At 40.2% G+C, this 24,271-nt stretch overlaps 1 protein-coding gene across 1 annotated transcript in view; it reads right to left on the reverse strand.

Moving 5' to 3' along the window:
* The window catches only part of esamb (endothelial cell adhesion molecule b), a 56,374-nt gene that overhangs the window by 2,394 nt on the left and 29,709 nt on the right, over positions 1–24,271 (reverse strand). Inside the window, exons 2-6 of the mRNA XM_080888713.1 lie at positions 13,053–13,198; positions 12,066–12,267; positions 11,495–11,650; positions 258–380; positions 28–157 (exon numbers count right to left, since the gene is read on the reverse strand). Of these exons, the coding sequence (XP_080744839.1) occupies positions 28–157; positions 258–380; positions 11,495–11,650; positions 12,066–12,267; positions 13,053–13,198 (757 nt within the window). The remainder of the gene's footprint in view (positions 1–27; positions 158–257; positions 381–11,494; positions 11,651–12,065; positions 12,268–13,052; positions 13,199–24,271) is intronic.

The raw sequence follows: 24,271 nt of genomic DNA on the forward strand, positions 1-24,271 counted from the left end.
GCCCACTCTACAGACAGTGAAACTCACTTGATTTCATTGGCTATCTCCTCCTCTGTGTCCCCTCTCCTCCTCAGTATGAATATGAGAAACAGCACCATGGCCACCAGTCCCACCACTGACCCCAGAGTAGCTGCTGTAATCACACCTGCGTTGGAAGCTGAGAAACGTAACAAAGATGGAGTGGTGATTTCCCAAACACACTTTTAAATACTCTGGGGTGAAGGAGAATAAAAACAGAGTTCATGCTGTGTACATACAGGTGAAAACCTCCAGGTTAATGGAGCAGCTGTCGGAGCCGGCGGTGTTGCTGGCTCGACAGATGTACTTCCCTGACATGCTTTTAGTGAGGTTGCTCAGCCTGAGGGTACCGTGTCTCTCATCTGAAAAAAACAACTGTAGTTACACACTCTTCACAATCACATATTTATGTGATCTGAGCCAGGAAGAAGAAAAACGTCAAGGGAACTAAACACATGAACTTACTACAGTACGAAGTAACAGACTTACTATATATACACAATTACAATTGACTATAACTGGATTTATATTTATTAAAAATAAAAAGTTTGTTCGTTTGCAACTTAGTTTTCTCTTTTAAACTTAAACATGGGATTCTTTCTATCAGTATCACAAGTATTATGTTAGTATCACTTTATTTATTTTTGTTGTTTTTTTATATCATGCTAAGACTAATGTATTCAACATATCATTGCAGTGTTAATACAGAATATAATTATTGGCTGGCCATTATTGGCTGGTTTCCATTACTTAGTGGAGGAAAAGAAATGTTACATTGCTGCAATCTAACAACACTAGTCTGTTGATGCTGGACATGAGTTTTTGTTTTCATATTTTCTCACACATGCAGTGAGAGCATGTGCATCATTCTCACAATCTGTTCCTCTTAGCACATCTGATCTTAAAATACTATGTTGCAGACATAGGCTGTCGAAAAATAAACAAGCTTCATGCTGGATTTATCACAGCAAATCCTCTGAAATCCAATCTGAGACGTCATATCGCAGCACGCCTTCATCTGATCTCATTTTGATTCATGGCGGCAACTGAGAGTAGGTGTGTTTGATTTTACTGGAAACCCTCCCCTGAAAAAGTGACTGTAAAGCATTGAGTCAGTCACAAAGGGCAAAAGAAGTAGATTTAGTGGAAAGGTGTGAGCAAAATCTTTAATAATTATTCCCAAACTGCTCTAATCCCAAAGTTTTGGTTGGGCAAAGGCTGGACTGAGCTTTGTTTTGTCTCTCCTGTTTCACTACTACAAGGAGGGCTAAGGTAGGCAGATGTAATAATTTCTAAATCTGTTGTGTTTTCAATAAATACAGAAGAAGAAGAAGCTGCTGACATATATCCTGCCCCTCTAGGTCTTAAAAAAACATTGAAATCAAAAGTAGAAATAAATTATGCCTATGCTTATTAAGCTTAAGACCAGCGTGTTAACATTATGCGTGAGAAATCAAAATAAACCCAAGAAAAACAGTTGTGGATAAGGGTGATATGCACCTGTCCTGCTGTGATTATTTAATCCCTGGGCCTAAAAAACAGCTGTGAAGGCCCCAACCTAATTGTGACAGATTAGCCGCGTATCAGCTGACTCGTTTGGAGCGATTTCAAGCCTGCACAGTGATCACAGATCCCCGTGGCAACAGAGCTGCAGGGATCTGATGTTACAGTAAGTGCGACTTCATGTCAAGATGGGACCATTACTCATGTTATGCTGCCATCACTGCAAGGTCAATGAGCAGCATTTGTCAAAGCCTTGACACATGACATGTGACTCATGGAAACTGGCAGACTTTGCAGCTAATAGTATAGTCAGCTACCTCACATGGCATATGTGCCCATCGAATGCAGGATTAGTTTGCACAGCAATGTAAGCAAACGTGTTTAGTTTGGATGTCAGTAAAGGGTATAACATTAATTCTGACCTAAAGGGCTAAACAGCCATAAGCTGATAAAATTTCGAGTAAGTAAGAAGCACAACTAAAACAGAAGCATAAAAGACACCTTTCCCTGTTTATTCACTCGTAAATCTATTAATTTCATGCCTATGTTTAAATGATATCCTTAGTATGAGGAGTGTCTCAAGAGTTTTTGGGCTGCAGTAACAATATTAAAACAGATACAGTATATAGGGCAAAAAAAAATAGGTTTTTACAATAACATAATTTATTCTGACATCTTTGCACTCTGCACCATAAATCTCCTTGACTTTAGGTGCCTCTTTTATGCTTGAATAAGTCATAGGTTAGTGTTAAATAGCTAAAAAGGTGGTCAAAATTATTTTTTTTTATAAAATTATAATATATATATATATATTTTATTAAACCCTTTATAAAGCCTGGAGAACTTAGAACATCTGACTCCTTGGAGGCAATTTTTTTTTTCTTTTTTAAATGAGTGTTGGCTTGAGACTTTTACACAGCATATATGCTGTAAAAAGCTACAGTGAACAGACAATATGTAATCATAATAATAATAATAATAACAGTAATATTAGTAATAATAATAATAGTTTTACTTAGCTAAATAAGTAAAACTATTACCAGCAGAAACTGTTAATTACTCGTATTGTAGCCTACTAATTTTATATTTTGCTATTAATAAACATTTATTTATAGCACACTAAACTGCAAATTGTATAGCATTGTTACAAAGTTTACATATCAAGTTAATGAGTTTAAACAGTTGAACAATTCCTTTGAGTTTTACAGTTACTTCAAACTAGCTGCTGAACAAATTTCTAGCACATCAAGCTAAAGCTAATTAGCTACTAGCTAGCTAGCAAACATTAACTATTTTTTAAATCAATGACTGTATAAGATTTTTTTCAATATATGGTTTAAACATTGCTTGCTGTGTTTTTTTTTTTAAGTTTAAACTTTATTGTGTGATATTTAGGTCCTCTTGGATTAAGTCAGTTATTCTGTGTGCTAACTCGCTAACCATGAAAGCTAAAAAGTGACTGAAAGGGTTACAGATATTTTTATCCATATCTGCAAGAAAATCATATTCATGTTTTTCACATGTGAAATATTCATATATAAGTAATAAAATATGAAAGCATATTAAATTTATACAATTTGGGGTTATTATTGACTATATTCATATTTATTTATTAACCCACATCATAGCTTAACTACACAATAATAAATTAACATAATCTTATAGTACACAATTAAAAACTGCAATGGGATGACAGCTAAATCTAACACAACATACTGCAAAGATTTAAAGGACAAAGTCAACCCTTCCGCTTAATATTAATGAGGCTTGGAAGTTTAAAAGTCCTTGTCATGAGGGGTTAAAGTGGGATTTGGCAGGTGGGGAACACCAAGATCAAGTCTTAGTTTTAAGAATCACTTAGAAAAAGGGCACATAAGACATTGTTTTGTAAGCTCCAGTAGGTTTGTCCTTGTGTACAACCTGTGATCTGCTGACCTGGGTTTCTACTCTAATATTCATTGCTCTGTCTGATGATGCAACCAACTGAATTCAACAATATCTAAAGCAGATGTTACACAGGCTATATGGCCGATTTCCAACCCCCTAACTAGATACAATAAAGCTAGTATAAAAGGTTTATACCTTGATGTCTGCTACCTTTGATGTAATCTGGTAACATTGCCCTAGCTGTAACCAGTCAAGCGCACTGCATTACTGTAAACTAACCAGTGTACCCTGCACAGTATATTCTTAAAATTTAAATGACTTAAATTTGTTTTTGCAAGACATTTCACAAAAACATAATTTAGCAACACATCACCTATAGATCCAAAATTTTAATTAAGCACTCTAAAATGAATCAGAAAATTACACATAAATTTTAACTTACTAGTCCATAAAAATGTCACACGCTGAGCAATGATTACTTTTGAAAATAACCTTTGATCTTCCTTTCCTTTCTTCCCTTTCTTTCTCTGTCAATGTCACACATTAACATTTTTCCCCCTGGGAAATACAGAAACTGTCCACTTTTTGAAAAACTGCACGGAAACAGTTGTGTGTGTTTGGTGACATTTGTTAAGTTGATTAAAATGTTGCATTTAAAACTACCTGCCATTTAAAAAAAATGTTACTCTGTTATGCTTACTTCAGTAGCTACCCAGTTGCTAAGTACCACAACAAATTTACTTCTGCACCATGAACGCATCACAGCAACAATAAAAAGAGGGATGTGTTGAAAGTGTAAGTGGGCCTTGGGATGTCAGTTTTTTTCTTGTTACTGAGTAAGTACCACCAAGCTGCCCCTGGCAGCCACCACAGCCTGCAGCACATGAAGAATGAACTCATTCAATAGTGATATACAGTGCTGCCCCATTCCCGATTTTCCTCTTTTTTTCTGTTTGTCACACTTGAGTGTTTCAGATCATCAAACAAATGTAAATATTAGACAAAGATAACACAAGTTAACACAAAATCCTGTTTTTAAATGAAAGCCTTTATTATTAAGTGAAAAAAATGACCCTGTGTGAAAAAGTAAATGGCCCCTAAACCTAATAACTGGTTGGCCCACCCTTAGCAGCAACAACTGCAATCAAGCGTTTGCAATAACTGAGTTTACAGCACTGTGGAGGAATTCTGGCAGAATCATCTTTGCAGAATTGTTGTAATTCAGCCACACTGGAGAGTTTTCGAGCATGAACCACCTTTTTAAGGTCATGCCACATGCTAGAATCGAATTCTAGGCCACTCCGAAGGCTTCATTTCTGGTGGTGTTTTTTGGATCATTGTCCTGCTGCAGAACCAAAGTGTGCTTGAGGTCAGAAGCAGATGGCCCGGCAGTCTCCTTTTCTGCTTTTTCTGAAATGTGGTGTTACTTTTACACTAGATGTAATGGGACACACATGTCCCAAACTGTTCAAATTTTGTCTTGTCAGTCCACAGAGCATCTTCCCAAATGTTTTGGGGATCATCAAGATGTTTTCTTCCAAAACTGAGTTGAGCCATTATGTTCCTTTTGCTCAGCAGAGGTTTTCGTCTTGGAACTTGGCCTTGTAGGTCATTTTTGCCCAGTCTCTTTCTTACTGAAGAGTCATGAACACCTGACCATAACTCAGCCAAGTGAGGCCTGCAGTTCTTTGGGTGTTGTTCTGGGGTCTTTTTAAAGTCTTGGATGAGTCGTCCTTGTGCTCTTAGGGTACTGTTCCATGTTTTCACCATTTGTAGATAATGGCTCTCACTGTAGTACCACAGCTTTAGAAATGGCTTTATAAACTTTACCAGACTAAGAGATCTCAATTACATTATTTCTTATTTTTTCACACAGGGCCATGTAGATTTAGATAATTATTTTTTTGCCTAAATAATAAACAGCTTCATGTAGAAAATGCATTTTTTCTTTACCTGCATTATATTTGTATAATATTTACATTTCTTTGATGATCTGAAACATTTAAGTTTGACAAACACACCAAAAAAAACAGGAAATCTGGAAAGGGGAAAAGATTTGTTCACCACTGTACAATAACCTGTCTGTCAGATTTAATTACTCGTGCTGTTCCAGATTGTTCCAGCCCACTTTAACCCCTGCTTGTCATGGAAATAGTCAGGAAAGATTACAGCATAAAACACTGGTTCACAATTCCAAATGGTTAAAATAAAGACAACTGAGTGGTTTTATAATTAATATTTATAGAGTTTGAATCTAGTCTTTTTATTTTAAATTTTTGAAAATACTATTATAAGCATTATTACAAATGGGGTTGATTTGTCTTTTCCTTTAAAGCTTTCTTAGAGCTTAAGGAGTGCCATGTTGACTCTACAAACATAATTATTCTTGCAGGTAGAGGTGAGAAAGAGTATGGGGAATAACTGAAAAACGTATGACTGAAAGCCCTTACCCATGAACCCAAGGACAAGCATGGTCTGGGGGCAGGCTCTCCACTCTTTCAATTATTTTTTTACAAAAAGATGAAAAAGAGAGTGAGCTTAAATGAAAGGTAGAGAGGGAATGGTAGAAATTGAAGGGAGGGGTAGCAAGATGTGCTGCACTCTCTGTCCCAAATCCAACTTATGCTTCTTAGAGGGGCTGATCAAGTAATGACATGGGGCTTGTTAGATTAGGTACCTAGGCCAACAGGAAATGAGAAGTGCGGCGAGAGGATCAGCAGAGAGAGAGGAAAAAACAGAGAGGGAGAGAGAGAGAGAGACTGCTAAAAGGGATAAGCAGTGATGGGCAGAGTAAAGTTCAAGTGTCACAGAGTTGGCATATATCAGTGTGCATAAAAAGATGCGCGCAGGGTTGGAGCTCGAGTGTTGAAAGCATGTGAGAGGATGCATAATCAGAGGGAGTAGTTTTCATGTTATGAGTTTGAGGACTTAAAGAGATGAAGGCCAGAGATCAGAACAGTTAAGTCAATACTCAATCAATCAGCCAAAGTCCTACTGCTCAGAAACAGATGGCGTCTTTTTTTTCTTTGTGAAAAATAATGCAAGAAATTCCTGTTTTCTCTCTTGCGCTTGTGCAGCACGTTGAAAGGAGAATGCTACGTGTCTCATTCAGTAAAGAGGATTTCACACTGTGCGTCATGCCACGATCGAGGATCTTCCTCTGAAGTCCATTTGAAACATTTACAGCTGCAGTCAAAATTATTCAACCCCTTTATCCTGCTGGTGTAAACAATAAAACTCAAGGGAATCATTTATTTATTCACTATACTGTAGTGAACAAAGACAAAACAGCTTCAAATAATTAAACTTTGACAGGGTCAATCTGTTCAGTTGGGAATCATGAATCACTGTGAATCCATTTCACCTGCTGTGGTTCAGATGAAAGTGACAACAGGTGTGCTGGAGAGGATCACAACAGTGGAATGGTTTTGCATGTGGTAGCCACAGACCATTACTCTCTCTTTATACACTCTGAATGACTTTTCTGCAATTTTGCTTTTTCTTAGTAATCTTGCTGCTACTTTTGCATGAGACAGTACCTGCAGTCCATTCAGGTTGCACATGTAGTCCAGCTTGTCCAGGAGAGCACATCCCCATTCATGTGTACCATTGCAAGAAGCTTTGCTGTGTCTCCCAGAACAGCCTCAAGAGTGTGGAGGAGATACTAGGAAATGGATACAAGGAGGAGAGCTGCATTACTGGTATCTGCTCCTTTGTACGAGGAGTAGCAGGAGGTGATAGATGATAGGGATCGGCATCCTTTAGTGCAGCATGTGTTCACAGACTGACATCACGCAGCCGAACACTAGAACTGGCAGGTCGATCACTGGTGCCCCATTCATTTCACAGATGATGTTGGAAGCATTATAATATTCGCCACAGCGTCTTCCGACTCTTTCACACCATCCATATCTGCTCAGTGTGAACCTATTGTCATATTTTGAGAGAAAAGTCCTACCAGTTCTGCTGTTCTTTGGCAGATGCACAGAGGACAGGTTCTTCTAAAGAACATTTGGGACTAATGCTGCCCTCACGCAGTCTGATTCTGACAGTTTGGTCAGAAACATGCACATACGCGGCCCATTGGAGGTCATTCTGTAGTAGGGCTGGGCGATATGACCCAAAATTCATATCTCGATATTTTTTAGCTGGATGGCGATATAAGATATATATCTCGATATATTTTTTTAAAGCCATAAAGTAAGAACAAAAAGAGAGTTCTTAGTCAAAGCTGTGTCCCAGATGTCACACAGGCACTTTTATTAACATAGAGCAGATGTACATAAAATTTACTCAAAAATAAATTATGAGCATTTATTAAATAATAATGCTCCATAAATAAAAGAAAACAATGTTGTTTTTGTGCATAACAAAAAGCTCACAATTGTGCAGTCAAAATGTAAACTAATAGACGCTGAGCACAATAACAAAGACAGATTTCACAGCTGCTCTGTTCCCAACTTGTACTGCGTGACTGACAGCCTGGAGTTTGAAATCCGCTTCGCAACCACGTCTCTTAACAGGTGCCATTTATAGTCCTTATACACAGTTGGGTAATATTACGTTGAAGCACAGTACGTATCACTCCGCGAGGCTCAGCCGTAATGCTCCGACAATCCATCAAGCGGTGCAGCTCCGTAGCTTACTAAAATCGTACTAAAACATTTTTTGACAGATTGCTGAGCGCCGTGTTCCACATAAAATCGGTTCGCGGCCATCAAGCACAACCAGAATTCATACATAAGGCGCGCTGTCAACTTTTGAGAAAATGAAAGGATTTTAGTCCGTGCAGCCCCTCTGGGCTGCATGGCGTTAGCGTGGTTAGCTCGTTAGCGTGGTTAGCTAGCTAACACGTTGACGCCGTCCAGCCCCACGCACGGGGCGATGCGCAGTAACTCGTTAACGGAGATTTGCCGTGTCCATCTTGTCGCTTCCTGCAGGTGAAGCGATGGGGGACGAGGAGTTGTGTTCAGTGAAGGAGAGGCGAGGCTGAGTAACATTGCGTAAAGACGAAAGTGGACGAAAGAGAGGCAAACCTGCGGCTCCACAAGTATAATTATAACGTAACATAGACTATATCGATATAAAGGATATTGTCACATCTTATATCTCGTATAAAAATATATCGATATTTTTTAAAAACTCGATATATCGCCCAGCTCTATTCTGTAGGGCTCTGTCAGCGGTCCTTCTGTTCCTCCTGGCACAAAGGAGCATATACCAGTCCTCCTGGTTGATGCACTTCTACGGCTCTGTCTATGTCCTCATGTAATGACTGATAGACTGTCATGGGAGATGCAAATAACTCTGTTGGCCAGTAGTGAAGAGGGCACCAACACAAAACAAAACTAGAGCAAACTCAATCAGGAGGGATAAGGAGAGAGCAACAATCTGTGGCCACTACAAGTAAAACCCTCTTTCATTTGCACTAAATGTATTCATAATGATCTATCAGTCCTAACTGGACAGACTGATATGCCCGAGGTTTAACGGACTGTGTGCAATACTGTGACGATCAAGCAGTGCATTTTGCTATAATGATTAATATACATTTCTGATAGTTTCTGACAAACGTTCCTGTCTTTTGTGTTCTGCTCCTAATATTCTCATATTCACTAATATTGAATTCACTAATATTCCTTTCCTTTTGTGCTGCAGCTGTTTTGCTTAAATCTCACTGATGATTTTAAAAGGGATTTAAATCTGGGGACATGTTTCCTGAACCAGTGTTTTAACATTTAGAAGTGCTGGGGTCACCCCCTTCCCAGAAAAACTCATCATTAAGAAAGTACAGCTTTCTTCCAACGATCTAAGATGCTTTGCTCTGTAACAGAGTACCAAATCTCCACGTCTTATGGTCTTTTTGGCAGGCTTTGACCATGTGTTCCAATTCACTTTCATCACTTCAATAAAACAATTCTCTGAACTCAGCAGGATTATGTGATTTGGTTCTTGCATATTCAAGTTGTCATCTATGTGTTTTTTGTGGATAAACTGAGACGAGCAAGGTTTCTGTTATTTCTGTTAGTGGGTTATTTTTTTCCTAGTTGTTATTTTTAAATGTGTGATTTTGCTAAACTTTGAAACTTGATTAACTAAGTATGTGACCATAATAACAACTGGTGGCCCTTTTTTAAAAGATACAGTTAGTTCCATAATTAAAGACAACATTTTTGTACTTTTGCCTCTTCAGAGGATTTAAAATCAAACGCTTAAGATGTGACGGAAGTGCAGACTTTCCGCTTTAATTTAAAGGGTTGCACAACAAATTTAGCATGAACTTTTCAGGAATTACAGCCATTTTTATACATAGTCTACTATTTTCAGAGGCTTAAAATAGTTCCATCAATTCCATCAAGCGGTTTTATGGCTGATTTCTTGTTATTTCATGAAACAAAGCAGATGTAATATGTGAAGTTTCAAGGTCTTGAATTTATATCTTATAGCTTTTCATGGTGATTTTAAACATGAGGCCCAAAGAGATTTCAGGAAAAGTGGGAGAGGCTGAAAAAAACAGAATAAACCCATCAGACAGCGAAAGCTTCAGGAGTGACTAAATAACAATCTGGTACAATCTTAAGAAAGAAAGAAGAAACAAATTGATCAGCTCACCAAGACCAAAAGGCCCATAGACTACAGAAAACAACTAAAGTGGATGATGACAGAATTATTTCCATGGTTGAAAACAGAAAAAAACCCCTCTTTGATCAGATCAAACCAAGATTAACTTGTACCAGAATGACAGGAAAATAAAAATATGGAAAAGGCGAGAAACAGTTTATGATCCAAAGCATGCCACATGATCTGTCAAACATGGTGGAGACAAGGTTATATCGTGGGCATGTAAGGTGGACAGTGGAACTGGGTCACTATTGTTTTTTGATGATGTGACTGCTGCTACACTCTCTGCTCAAATTCAGCCAAATGCTGCAAAACTGATCAGGCAGTAAAGTGCAAATGGATGATGACCAAAAGCAAACTGCAAAAGCATCCCAAGAGTATCTCAAGGCAACGAAATTGGGTATAGAAAATAAATGTGAGGCTGAGAGGTGCAAACAAGCAACAACTGAAGGTGGCAGCAGTAACGGCTTAGCAGAGCATCTTAAGGGAGGAAACACAGCTTCTGATCCTCTGAAAATGGGAGACTATAAAAAATATCTGTAATTCCTCAACAGTTAATTCAAAGTTTTTGTTAAATAGCTGACTTATTGATTATGATTTATAATGATATTATTTTGAAAGTCTCAGGATAACATTAAACCCAAGCAGAGGCTATTTTTCTTTGGTCTTGTTTAGTTCCTGTTCTCAGGCTTCAAACAACCCAAACACCTTGGTGTGATGGCTGAGAGGCAAAATACTGGGGAAAAGGGCATCAAAGCACTTGCTCTTCCCTTCTTGTCTTTGACTGCTGCACAGTTTCTATAAGGCTATGAATTCCTCTGGTCTTTCATTTTTGACACAGCATGAAAACGCATATAGAGATTTACAGTCAGAAAATTAAGCGGAATATGGAAAGTGACCTGGTCCAACATACTGGAAGAGTTTCCGCTATCCTATTGTATTCTCAGTATGATAACTCTTTCTGGAAATTAGTTTGAATAACTCTTCCTGTTGTGAAACACTAAGTTAATGAATAATAGAAATAAAAACACTTTTGCTCAGGTATTACCATGTTTACCTCTGAGACATTCATCTTTAATGGGAGACATTCTGAACCCATGTTGCTGAGGTAAAGCCAAAGTGAAACCAGCTTCTTTAAGGATGGCTTTGTTCCATCAGTTGCATCAGTGAAACACCACAGCAAACTAGCAACAACAGCAGGAACCTGAAATGATCGGTGTGCTTTTTCCTGCCACAGTATGACGCCTGTGAAACAGGTCCTTACAGTCTTTGTATAATCACCAGAGCACACTGCTCGATGGGGACTTTTTTTTCAGTGCTGATGCAAAACCTGGGCAAACATAACCTGAAAGGATGAACATGACATCAAGTGAGCAAATATGGAGTGGGTGGAGAGTTGTTTTTGCAGGCAGGAGGGGGCACGAGTAATTTAAGTTTAGGCATTGCGTGCTGGGAAAATACTTACTCTGCATTGGAGAGAAGAAGACCTCAGACATGGGTGCAGCCTTGGTCCATTTGTACTGAGGGACAGGCTTTCCATGACTGGACTTACAGCTCAGAGTCACATTGCCCTTCACCACTGGGTTCCCTGTCATGGTGCACACTGGGGGAGAAGGAGGGACTGGGCAGAGGGACAGATAATGTTAGTGATTTAAAACATGCGCGATAAGAAGCTACACCAGCAGCCCCATTTAGTGAACTTCTATGGTAGTTGTAATGCAGCGCCAGCGATGTGGAAATGTCTCAGGGCAGTAACCACGCCGCAAAAAAAAAGTACGTTTCAATCTGCTGCTGGAGGATGACATAACAACCTGAGAGCCCAGCGAATCCCTAAACAGCAGATGAGTTTTATGTGGACAGTGCTTTCTCATATAAATATATGATTTTTGACAGACTGGTCTAATCCTAAATCCTTTAAAATATGCTTAGCATTTACTTCGCCTGAACTTCCAAATCCGAGGAAGTGTGTGAGCTGCACTGCAGACTTTCTGATTACATCTAACCTTTGAAATTCCTCTGACACTGCGGACGATTACCTTTGACATTAAGGCTCATCTCCCCAGAAATGCCAGGAGCTCCGGGGATGATGACAATACACGTGTAGCGACCAGAGTCGGATTCCTGGGTGTTATTGATGTAGATGGAGAGGTTGGCCGAGGGCATGGCCACACTGAAGCCCACTCTTTTTGTGAACTCGTTCTGACCGTGTCCGACCTCACCTGAGCTAAAGTTTATCACCTGCACGGAGAGAACACGTCCACAGAAACACAGACATCACTACATCGATATGGATTATTTCATTCAAATGAACATTTTTTTGAATTCTGCCTGATATTAAGATGTGCAGATTACCATGTCCTTCATAAAGATAATCCTGGCATCTACAGATGGTGGATGTTGAATTTTAGCCTGATTTTCTGTTTGAGATAATCTCACAGGCATCGGAAACTGTTTAGATAATATTAATCATATAAACACACACAAACATAGTGCATGTGCAGGCATGTGCAAGTTCACTAGCGGCGTGTGCTATGTAAGAGAGGTACAGCACAATGTAGGGCTCAAGTGTCATTAGAGGCATATTGTCCTTCCTAACGCCCTCCCCTTCTTCCTTCCACTATGAATTAGACAGTGGCTTTAGAAAAAATCCTAATCTCTACATATCAACATGTTTTACAAATCTCTATGGGTGAGTCAGAATGTAACATTGTCATGCAATGCAACATTACTCTCTTCCTCTTGCTTAAATTAAACAATAAGAAGATCTAAACACAGCTTTAAATACAGTCTTTAAACTGATATTGTATGATAAAAAATAATCTACGCAAAGTAGTTCAGTTTGTTGTTTGAGCTCTAATAGTTTTTGCATTAGATGTAAAGCTTCTGTAGCGCTTGCCAGAGAACCAACCAGCAAACCGTACTTTACTCTAATCCCTTTAAAGAGGCTCTCGGTTGTCTTTGCACCAGAGGTCAGAGCAGCTATTCAGCACAACGTTACACTGCTTCGGCTGTTCCCTTCTCACCTGCTTGGACTCGTTCCCAGAGAAGTACCAAATGAAAGAGTTTTTGGAAATGTCTGCGCTGGGGCTGTACCACGCTTGTAACACCACCATCTGGCCTTGTACCACCTCCATCTCTTTTCTGGGGAACTCCACCTTCTTTGTGTCACCTGGAACCAAAACAGTGATAACAAGGGTTTAAAAAGCACTTCTTATCATGACCTCGACGGAGCAGCTGAACAGCAGCCTTGACTGCTTTTTGCAGAAAGCCAGGTTGCTATGGCAACACAATAAGTCAGTTTAACTTTTGCGTTTGTTTTATTCGACTTATTTCTGGGGATTAGATTGAATCCATTTTTTGCAGGGCTCCAACAAGAGATCATTATTTTGCAGTCATGGAAGATATCAAAGATATTCACATAATAATATTAGGGAGAGAGAAGCAGCACTGACTTTCACTGATATAAGAAGCTGAAGCAATAATTTTTAATAATACTTTGGTATAAAAATCACCCTGATTCTATTTTAAGTTGTCTGAATATCAATAATCCGTTTTCTTTTGTTTTTGTTCTGTAAATGTCTGCCATCATCATGGCCATGTAAGAGATATTAGTTGAGTGATTTTAACCATCTTTTTTCGCAGCAATTGTTTTGATCTGCAATATGAAAAGAACTACTCAGGAAACCAGAACATCAGAGACGTAGCAGCTCATCCATCTCATGATCCTTCACAATTCCCAGGTTATTGCCCGTCATATGACAAATGTGAGTTGACCTTGAACACAACTTGTGTATTTTTAAGTAAGTTTCACTAAAATCTGGCCACGACTAGAACAGGAGGACTAGTAAACGGTGGCATAAGTGGCGTATGCTCATCGTTCTTTAAACTGGATGAACCAAAATTAGCGGCATAAAAACTTTTGAACAGCACAAAAACAATAACTAAAATTGTCAAATGACTTAATGGCTTCATTGTAACATCTTCATATGTAGTAAAAACTCAATGATAACATTGCAGAAGGTGGAGATTACTACTCTAGTTTCTCTGATCTGAGCACTCTTGACAATTTTAATTTAAATCAGTATCTCTTAAGTTATTATCTATGGCAAAACAAGCGGACATTAGTGCTGCCAAATCAACAAAGATCTAAATCACCACACACCCAGCCTCTAAATTCTCAAATTTAGCCTTCATAAAAGATTTACACTACAGTAGATTAAGTCTCTACTGTTCTGCATGGGAAACGAGCAAATGGTGAAGGAGAAAAACAAACTTAACCCTTCGTATCAATACATGAAAATTGTAACTCTTTATTTTTATTGGAGGATATTAACGCTTTTCTTTTCACTCGTTTGATCCCCCCCCCCCCCCCCCCCTCCCAGCAATGTTTCATTGTTAAGATGCAAATTAAAACGCTATATTTGGTTCTTCATCTGCATCTGATACAGGTTTAAGAGGTAAAGAAAGTAGAATTTTGGCTTATCTCAAACTAATTTCATCAACCAAAAGTCATATTTACAAGTGTCCACTATCTCACTACTGTTAACATTCGGATGAAGCTGATGTGGTTGGAAAATGCTTCCTCTTAAACTCTTAAATACATTTGCACATAGAAAAGAAACCAAAGACGAAACGACGGAGGTGGAATGATGATAATGAAGCAGTCATGGTGATATGAAGACAGGTTGTGGGAAACGATAACACAAAAGAGATCTTTTTGAACTCACAGGGTGCCCAGTCACCCGAACCAGACACCTGAAGCTGGATCAACTGATCAACCCAGCAGCTGGTCTCCGTCTGAGTCTCCAGTTTGGAGCTTGCTTTAAAAACTAAAGCCAAGGACGTGAAAAAGACCCACTGCTGCTATATCCTTTAAATGCTGCAAATGAAACAGTGAAAAGTGTCCCTCCTGCGCTCAAATGGATGGCAGGGCGTAGCAGAGAGGAATGGGAGGCAGCGTTATGATCCATAGACATCCAGCTGAGATCCCCACATCTGTTCATGCAGACACGCCTTCCTTCTCTCCCACAGTGAAGCCATGCAGGGGCAGGAGAATTAGTCAGAGGGTGGTGGTGTGGGCACAGATGGAAAGGAGGAAAGTGTGTGTGCATGTATAAAGCACCAAAAAATGAAACAGAACTTGTTTTTGGGGTTTTTTCACATGCACTTTTTCCTGCAGTGACTCAGTGCTTTCTTTTTCCTCCTGGGACAATGTGACCCCGCAAGTGTGGTGCTCCTATCCCTTAATTTCTCAATCTCTGAATCTGGTAAGTCCTTCTGACTAATCCCTCAACAATCTCAGACTCAATCCTCTCACCTCATGTGAGCAAAAGAGCTCAGCTGTACACAGATATGATGTAACACACGATCATTTCTCCCACCAATACCAGGGTCACGATCATCACAGCAACATGTAGGCTTTTCAATTACAAAACTGTGGGGTGGTTACGGGGTTAGGGTGACCTCAGCTGAACCTGTTTGCAAATGATGCAATCAGAAACATTAGATAGAAGAAAATTATCTAAAAAATATTTTTCAAGGCAGAAAGCAACTTGACTCCTGCATCCAACCCTAACACCTCTTATGTCGGGTGGATTTTTTGGATTGCGATCACGTGGTGCACATGAGGGGCAGTGCAGTTTGATCTCCCTTTGGGTGAATGTGCAAATACACAGGCGTGAGGCACGCTTACAATTAGTAGATGTAGCAGAGCTGCTCATTCATACTCAAACTGAAGCTCATCATCTGTTGGCATCTAATCGCATAAATATTGAATGCTAAAATGCGGACACAGTGTTGGTTGTAGATAAAAGGGACGTCACCAACTGAGGGGAGATCTACCCTGCTTTTATTTTTCATCAACACATGTAAAGATGTCAAAAGCTGTGATTTATACTGTGACATGTAAACGAAAGGAAAACATTCTTCCTGTTTGTTCCTCATTTGCTCGTGCCAGCCATGTTGAGGAGTAAAGCCATCTATTGGGCATGTGTGCATGAGATTAATATCTTTATCGCCATCATCATCACCACCGCCATGCCCATATCAGCCGTCAGATCAGCCTGTTTTTGATTGGTAATGTACAGCAGCCCAGGGTGCAGCGAAATCATCTATTTTCAGATCTGAAACATAGATTTTTCCCTCGCAAATCCTGTTAGCTCTCTGATTTCATTTCCACCAGCTATCGTCTTTACTGTCATGCCCATCAATAAAGCAATATGTACATGCTGCAACAATTGTGTAATATTATTGCATAAATGGTCTTGTTTGTGATGCAGCTGTGTGGCGTATCTCCGACTTCTCTAAATGGTCACATGCTCAGTGTATGCTGATCAAAATACAGCGTGTACAAAAGGCCCAATTAGAGAGGACCAGCTTTTTTCTGCAGGTCGCTTTTCGCTATGAATTGCTGCAGAGAGCTTGCAGAAGCAGTGCATGCAAACAGCATTTCTGAATGATACACGGAGATTTTGTGATGAAGCGCGATAATAACCTGTAGTCTTCTAAGTCCAGACTATTCTTGTGCTTCTTTGAGCAGGTTTATCCTCAGAACTGTGTCATTCAATTGTTTATTAAATGAAGTAAAATCTTCACTAATCCGTGCCTGTCTCCATCTGGGATGAGTCTGTGTGTGTGTATGTGCGTATGTGTGTGTGTGTTTGTCTGTATGTGTATGTCAGTAGACTCAGATACAAAGGCTGTTCAACATGTGGATATGGATATAAATCAACTTAAATCCCTCACCAGAGGTAAAAAATCTGGAAAAGCTACTAATAAAAGAGGATACTGGAGGAAATGAGACTAGGTAGCCTCAGCTAACCTTGCCCTAATTATATTTTCCTAAAGGCTATTGTTCAGCCTAGCCACGCTTTGATTCTGCTAATAGGATTCTTTCCTTTATGAATAAACAACATTTAAAAAAATATATAATATTATTATTTTTCCTGAGGGGCATCTTGGTGGATTCTCAGCTGCAAAAGCATTTCAGATGGCAACGAAACTGTACTAACAAAACAGAATAGAACAACAAGCCCAGTCAACCATATCACGCATGCTGGAGCTGGAGCACAATTAGGAGACCAAATGTGTTTCCTGTAGTACCGACAGTCGTCCATAGGGGGAAGCACTTTCATATGAAACCAGAGATCCTCTGATGGTAGCTAAAACCCCAGTGGAAACCATCATTTCGCCAGAGCAGCTAAATTTAAGTCCCAGCAGATGAATAAATAACTGTAAACAGATGCAACGCAGTAAGTAAGTAATCACAGACTTATATAAAAATGAAATGTTGAAAAAGCAGCCTCGGCAAGTGTCTAAAAATACACAAACTAGTGCCTCACTTACTCAGATATGTGTAATTAGCATGTCTAACAGGGCATCCAAACCTAGTTTTGCTGTGTTATGATCAAATGAAGGATTAAAAGTCGCCCCCCCGCCTTCCACCTCCAAGCCCTCAGGTAGCCATGTAGGCCTGTGTGAAGATAAACTGATCCTCTTTAACCAGCCTTACTCTATCTCTCCGAGTAATCTCTGCTTCCACCCATGTCTTTCCCTCATGTGAGTCTCTCTCTGGAGCTAAAGGTTTAGCTGAGGCTGATATTAACTCTTGATTTCCACCTCTTCCCCCCCCTTTTTTCATAATCAAAACAGCAGAGCGGGGCTTTAGCTGTAAAATGACCTAACAAACAATATATTTGAATTTTAATTAGACGGTAAACACAATCTCACATTTTCATGACCTTTTTTAATCACTATTCCAATGTTATTAACCATTCAATGAGCTTTTATGCTGTAGGTTACATTCACCAACTCACACAAGCACATTTTTAAACCACCTATTTAATGTGTACAACTCTTATCTATAGAAAACTGGAGGAGTCAGTCAGAACCACTGACCTTCTTACATATTTAGTTTAATCTGTTATTTCTTTCATTTACATTCATTAAAACCATAAAACCACTGAAAATGCCCTGAAGCAACACAAAACAGAAAATCGAAGGTCATATGGTGCTGAATCTGCGAGCACTTCATGTATGTAAATGAAGAGGAGGCAAGTGAATAAATGAAATTGGGAGAAGTAGAAGGCAAAGAAGGTGGATGATTTTAAAGACCTGGGGTCAAGCATCCTAAGTGAGAGACAAGCGTATAAGAGAGGTGAAGAAGAGAGTGCAGGCAGAGAGGTGTGGGTGGAGATGAATGTCAAGAGTGATTTGTGACAGACTGAGAGAACCAGGAATGAAAGGGAAGGTTTACAAGATAGTAGTGAGACCTGCTGTGATGTATGGTTTAGATACGGCGGTGATAAAAAAAAATGGAAAAAACAGGAGGCTGAGCTGGAGATGGAAGAGTTGAAGATGTTAAGATTTCCACTGGGAATGATCGGCATGGACAGGACTAAAAATGAGTACATCAGAAGGACAGCTCAAGTTGAGCAGTTGGGAGACAAGTTACAGAGGCAAGGGTGAGAAAGTTTGGACATGTGCAGAGGAGAAATAATGGATTTATGAGACAAAGGATGTTGAAGACGGAGCTGCCAGGCAGGAGGAAAAGACGAAGGCCACTTCAGTCCATCTAAAGATTGACTGGATTGAATCCAATAGAAGGTGTTGTGGATAGGCGTAGTTTTGGGTCACGTGGTGTCAGTAATAGTGATTGCTATATCACCTGTTCACGGCCCGAGGGAAATTTTGTGAATGAGTGGGTGATGGGGGAAGTCGACTTTTGCTGACCGCTCAAGCTTGGAATGTTTTTGATCACTATTTTTCTACGGATTTTAAGGATTTGATAACAAATAAAGGAGAACTTTGACTAACGTTTTAAACAGCGAGCGTGTCAACATTATTCCCCTATTCAGCTGCTCGGCGACTCAAAGGCTTGACAGTCGCCAATAGAAGGCATGCAGATGACTAGTGTGGCCAAAGAGGATGCTAGGGATGCTTTATTGGTACAGTTATGGCCCCGTCATATCAACTGGGCATTTTTTAAACACCACAGCATACCTATTCATCTTCTGATGGCTGCTTCCAGCAAGATAACATAGTATGTCACAAAGCTCAAATCATCTCCAAGTGGTGTACTGAACATGATAATGAGTTCACTGTACTCAAACGGCCTCCACAGTCACCAGATCTCAATCCAATAGAGTTACTTTGGGAACAGGAGATCTGCAGTAACTGTGTGATGCTGTCATGTCAATATGGACCAAAATCTGAGGAATGTCTCCAGCACATGGTTGAATCTGCTTGTGGTGAGGCGTGGTCGGTGGTGCCGTACGGACGCACCTGCACGGCATCCGCAATCATGCCCGCCTGTTAAAACACGGGGACGGGAGCGGGTCAGGAGCAGTGGAGGCGCCGCTCCAGCCAGTGGTGGACAAGGTGCCAGAGGGTCCGTGCCCGCTGGAGGTGGAGGAGCCGCTCCAGCCAGAGATGGAGGTGTACGAGGGTCCGCTCCAGCTGGGAGCGGTGGAAGAACCATGTGGGGAGACGGAGGTCCCCGCGCCAGTGGAGCCTGCTCGATCCGGGTGCGAGGTTGAGGCACGGACTGCCCCGGAGCAACGGATGCTGGTCCAGCCGCCCGAGAGCAGGGGCTCACGACTGTGTCTGCAGGGTCGTGCCGGCTTGTCAGGTGGCCGGCCTCCGGACCAGCGTCGCTGCCACCACTGGAGGTGTGGCCGGCCCCCGGAAGAGACACACAGCCCTGTGGTGAGGCGTGGTCGGTGGTGCCGTGCGGACGCACCTCCATGGCATCCGCAATCACACCCGCCTGTTAAAACATGGGGACTCATGGGTTAGTGAAGGATTGTGTTGTGGTGTGATGTGCGGCTGCCAGCCTGTGAGCTGCAGCTGGCGCGAATAAAAATGGCCCAAAGCAACAACCCGTGGTCCCGCCGTGCCTTATTCACACCACACAGCTCTATGGAGAATTAAACGGCAAAAGGGGCCCAACCTGATACTAGTAAGGCATAGTAATAAGTGTCTAGTGAGTGTATACAGTAATCTAAGGGAAGTGTCCAAATTCCATTATAATTTCTTATTATATTATGTGATACATATTGCCATCATTCTCCCACAAATGATTATCTGAAAAGGAGCGGCTGTAATATGGTTAGTTTGAAATCTGTGAAGTGACTTTCAGTAATTTTCAGAATTTAATCCAGAACAGCGTTTGGAAAGTCTTCAAGAGTCATATTCCTATTTTATTTATACCCACAGTGAAGAGTCAACAAGATCTTAGTCAGTAGACCTTCTCTATACACTCAGCTGAAAAGGACAACTGTAAGACACCAAAAGCCAGTTGACTAAACATCTCAAAGACTGTTTGTGTGTGTTACTCAGATTTGCCATAGTGGAGGTGATATAACCACAGGTGTTTCTCAGAAACAGAAAAATACATAATAACAACTCCTTTTATACCTGATACTACCTGAAAAGAGAAAACAAGATTAAAATGAGTCTTTCATTTTTATGTATGCAGTTTTATGTTACTGTACATATATTATACTAATAATATACCAAGCAAAACCTTCTGGAAAACTGCTTAAAAATCATGTTTTGGGGAATAAACAAACACAAGTATCTTAATCAAAAGCCACATGAAAAAATCAGTGACAGCTGACAAATTTCCATCATTTCCCAATGTATAGCGTGATATATTTTACGCCACATGTTTAATTAAAATGGAGATCATATGTTTGCACTCACAGCTGGTCTGAACATAAATAATTAAAAACACCAGACTCATTTTGCTCATTACAATCTTTCATCACACTGGCTGATTAACAGATCTCAATGACCTTGAGCTTTACTTTTATCGAGAAATTCAGCAAGTGAGAAAGCCATTGCAAAGTGATTTTCCAGATTTTTTTTTTAAAGTCAAACAAGGACAAACATGAACAAAGATTAAAGCGGAGCCAGAAAAAAATGGGTTATTCTCTGATTTTGTCTTTTGACAGACAGGACCAGCAGGAATGTAGGACAACAAAATAGCCTTGTTGGTGTAAAACTGCATACTGGACTGACCCTACAGGCTTCAAGCAGATGGTGCTTCAATAATAAATATTTGGGGAAGGCTCCTTTAAATTGGATTACATTAGTGTAATCTCTGCAGCTATTTTAAACCATTTTGAGTGTGCTATCTCATCACAGTAGCTTTAATCCCTCTTAACTTTTGATTGTGTTTAAATTGATTCTCCTCGCACACATGGCTCCCAACTCCCACAACCTCCCTCTGGTTCTCACAGCAAGTTCTCACACAGTCGTTTTACTCTCACATGCAAAAGCAGACACATGTGTAGTCATGCACACACACAAATATACACACACACATGCAAAACTGAAGACTGTTTTTACAGTATCACCTTGAGGTCGTAGCAGAAGCAGCGGCCCACTCACATTAGAAAGGTGGCAGCTGAGAACATGCAGCATTGTTTCCCACTGGACTAAATTTAGTTTGAGTGAATGTGGAAATATTCGGGTGAAAGTAAACATTAACACAGGCCTAGAAACCAGTCTGTCACAATCTGGCAACCAAACTGGTCAAACTGCCCCCACTGGATCAGGAAAACCTTTTTGCAATTGCTTTGGTAGCCAACAATAACTGCATCCTCTACTTTGAGTGAAACTTTGAAAAGTATGATGAAAACCAGAAACAGAGACTAGGTACCTTAAAAGGAAATGCTGCACTTTTTGTTGGCTACAGCGCTGCAGGGCTTTTACTTAAGGTCTATGTTTTCTGTTTCTGATAATCAGGCAACCACAACAATCTGATAGTGACCAAAACAATGAAAAGAAGGATTTTGATGCAGTGTGCGCTTTGCTATCACTTTCACTTAGCGAGGTTTCTGGTTTTTCCTAACTAGTTCTCGAACAAATTCCACATGATATCACATGAGAAACCTCTACATACTGATTGTGGCCCATGTACACAGAAATAATACTGTCCACTATGATTAAAGTATCCACTGTAATTAGAGCATTAACCATATATTTAAAGCAGGCGGAAGCTAAGCTAGGCTAGGCTAAGCTAAGCTAACTGCCAGGCTGACCAAAGAGTTAAAATGGTATTAAAGTTTTCTGGTTAACTTTAACCCAACCTAATGTTAAGTTAAAGTTTAAGTGATTATCACCATCTTTTTATGTTATCTTGTGGTATGCGCCATCTCATGTAAAGCTGTTGAACTGAGGATTAAACTGGGTTTGACTTTAAAAGATTAAATTGTAAATTTAAATCAGTCAGAAAAACCACAGTTACGTTTATTTTAATCCAAATTATTGAGCGCTATTTTCCACTTTTAAGAGGGACGAAAAGTCTGCGTTATGACATTAGAGTGACAGGCGGTGGAGCATCAGTCATTCTACAACTTATGGCAGACCCGAGTTCAACAAGTCACAGATTTTTACATACCATTTTTAAATATGTTCTTAATTCAAAGAATGTGGCTCTGGATCATTTCTCATTATGGTTATCAAGAAAAACCTACGTAACTATATTCCCGCCACCACACTGTCATACTTGTATGTTTCCCAGTTTGGCTGGTAATTGACTCGACGGGGTAAAAGACATCTGTGGCGTTATGATTTCTATTAATGACTTTTTCTATTTTAACTTTTGACTCAGTAACTGCCGAGTTCCAAACCTGCTCTGGCATTAACGTCAGCACAAAAACTTTAAAAAGCTCCTGTAGGTGTAATGTGTAGTTGGCCAAGGAATTTGATCCATTTAGTGTAGCAAGCTGTACGTAATAACGTAGCCAGTGGGTGTCAGTATCAGTTGAAAAAAGACTCCTTTAAACATAAACATGAGAAGCAATAAAAACCGGAGAGCCATGACCCTTCATGTCCTCTCTGACACTGCATTCTGCCAACACAAAGGTAAATACGAGGATCAGTTGCCTCTAAAGCACTGAGGCAAACGCTGCGTGATATATTGTACGCTTAAATCATCTAAAATGAGATTACTACCATTACAACCTTTGATAATAATCATTATTCACAAAGCTCGCATCAGTGAAAACTAAATAGAGATCAGTAAATTTTCACCGTACTACTTCTCTTCTTTCCCCTCCTCTCTTAAGGAGTGTAACAACAGGTCAGTCAGAGAACCGTTGCACACGCTTGGCTTTTTGTCCTTTGACTCTTATCCTGAAAGCCCTACATGTCTTCTTACAGCCCTGACATACAGAAAATTTAACCGCAATGCTCTTTTTTGTGAACACAGCGCAATACAAGAAACTGGGAAGCAGAGGAACAGTTTTCTATAGTCAGAGAAAGAAGGAGGGTGCAGTGGGCTGAGGCTTTGATCACATGCAAATACCGCTCACACAGGGGATATAGGTGTTTATGTGGGAAAACAAAGACTTCTATTGTAGGACAACTTCTGTGACTTATGCAAGTTGAACTGAAAAAAAGGGTAACATCTGTACATGTTGGCATTAATGTATCACTTGTATAAATGTTCCAAACTGGTAAAAAAAATTAGCTGAATATGACCACAGTAGCTGTTGTGGTGACTTGGTTTGTCTGATTTGAATTAGCAGATGCCAGCCAGAAGCCTTTTCATCCCAGCTGTCCATCTCGAGTCCCGCAGTGCACTTCCTAACCCCTCTTCCAGCCAGCTCTTGGGTCCTCGTGGCAGGGAATGAAAGGCAAGCTGAGAGCTTAAATGGGTCTGCAATGTTACACCACAACAGAGCCCATAACCACCATGCTACCCCTCACACCATCTCGGCTCTTTGAAGAAGATATTTATAAACCATTAGTGTGGCAGCAGGGTGAGGCTTGGCTGTTCTATCTCCCAGATCTGTCATGTGTTACCATGCACAAGGCGAGCTGTGCTGACAAGAGTGACAGGGTGAGGGCTGAAAGGGCCTCTGCTGAACAAGTCCAGGGTCGAACATGACGGCTAAGGCCCCCTCTTGCCACTTTACTGCCTGTGGGACACGGGGAGGGCTTAATGCAGTCAGACTGTAATTAAGAAGCTGAGTGATCTGATTTCAGATTTCCACTGAGCACTCGGCTGAGAGGAATTACAGGATGAGGCTCATAATCTGTATACAACATCAGATGCCTCACAAGTTCATCACAGGAGGACGTGCAGGGTGAGAAGTAAATTAGATGCTGCTTTCACTTTCTGGAGACTGGAACAGTCGTCTTTCTCGTGTCTGTTTATTAAGGAACAGTTTGAGTTTTTTAGCACTAACACTATTTAGATGAATCTCTTCGTATCAGCTTAAATACAGAT

This window comes from Rhamphochromis sp. 'chilingali', assembly GCF_963969265.1.
Source record: "Rhamphochromis sp. 'chilingali' genome assembly, chromosome: 8".
Lineage (NCBI taxonomy): Eukaryota > Metazoa > Chordata > Actinopteri > Cichliformes > Cichlidae > Rhamphochromis > Rhamphochromis sp. 'chilingali'.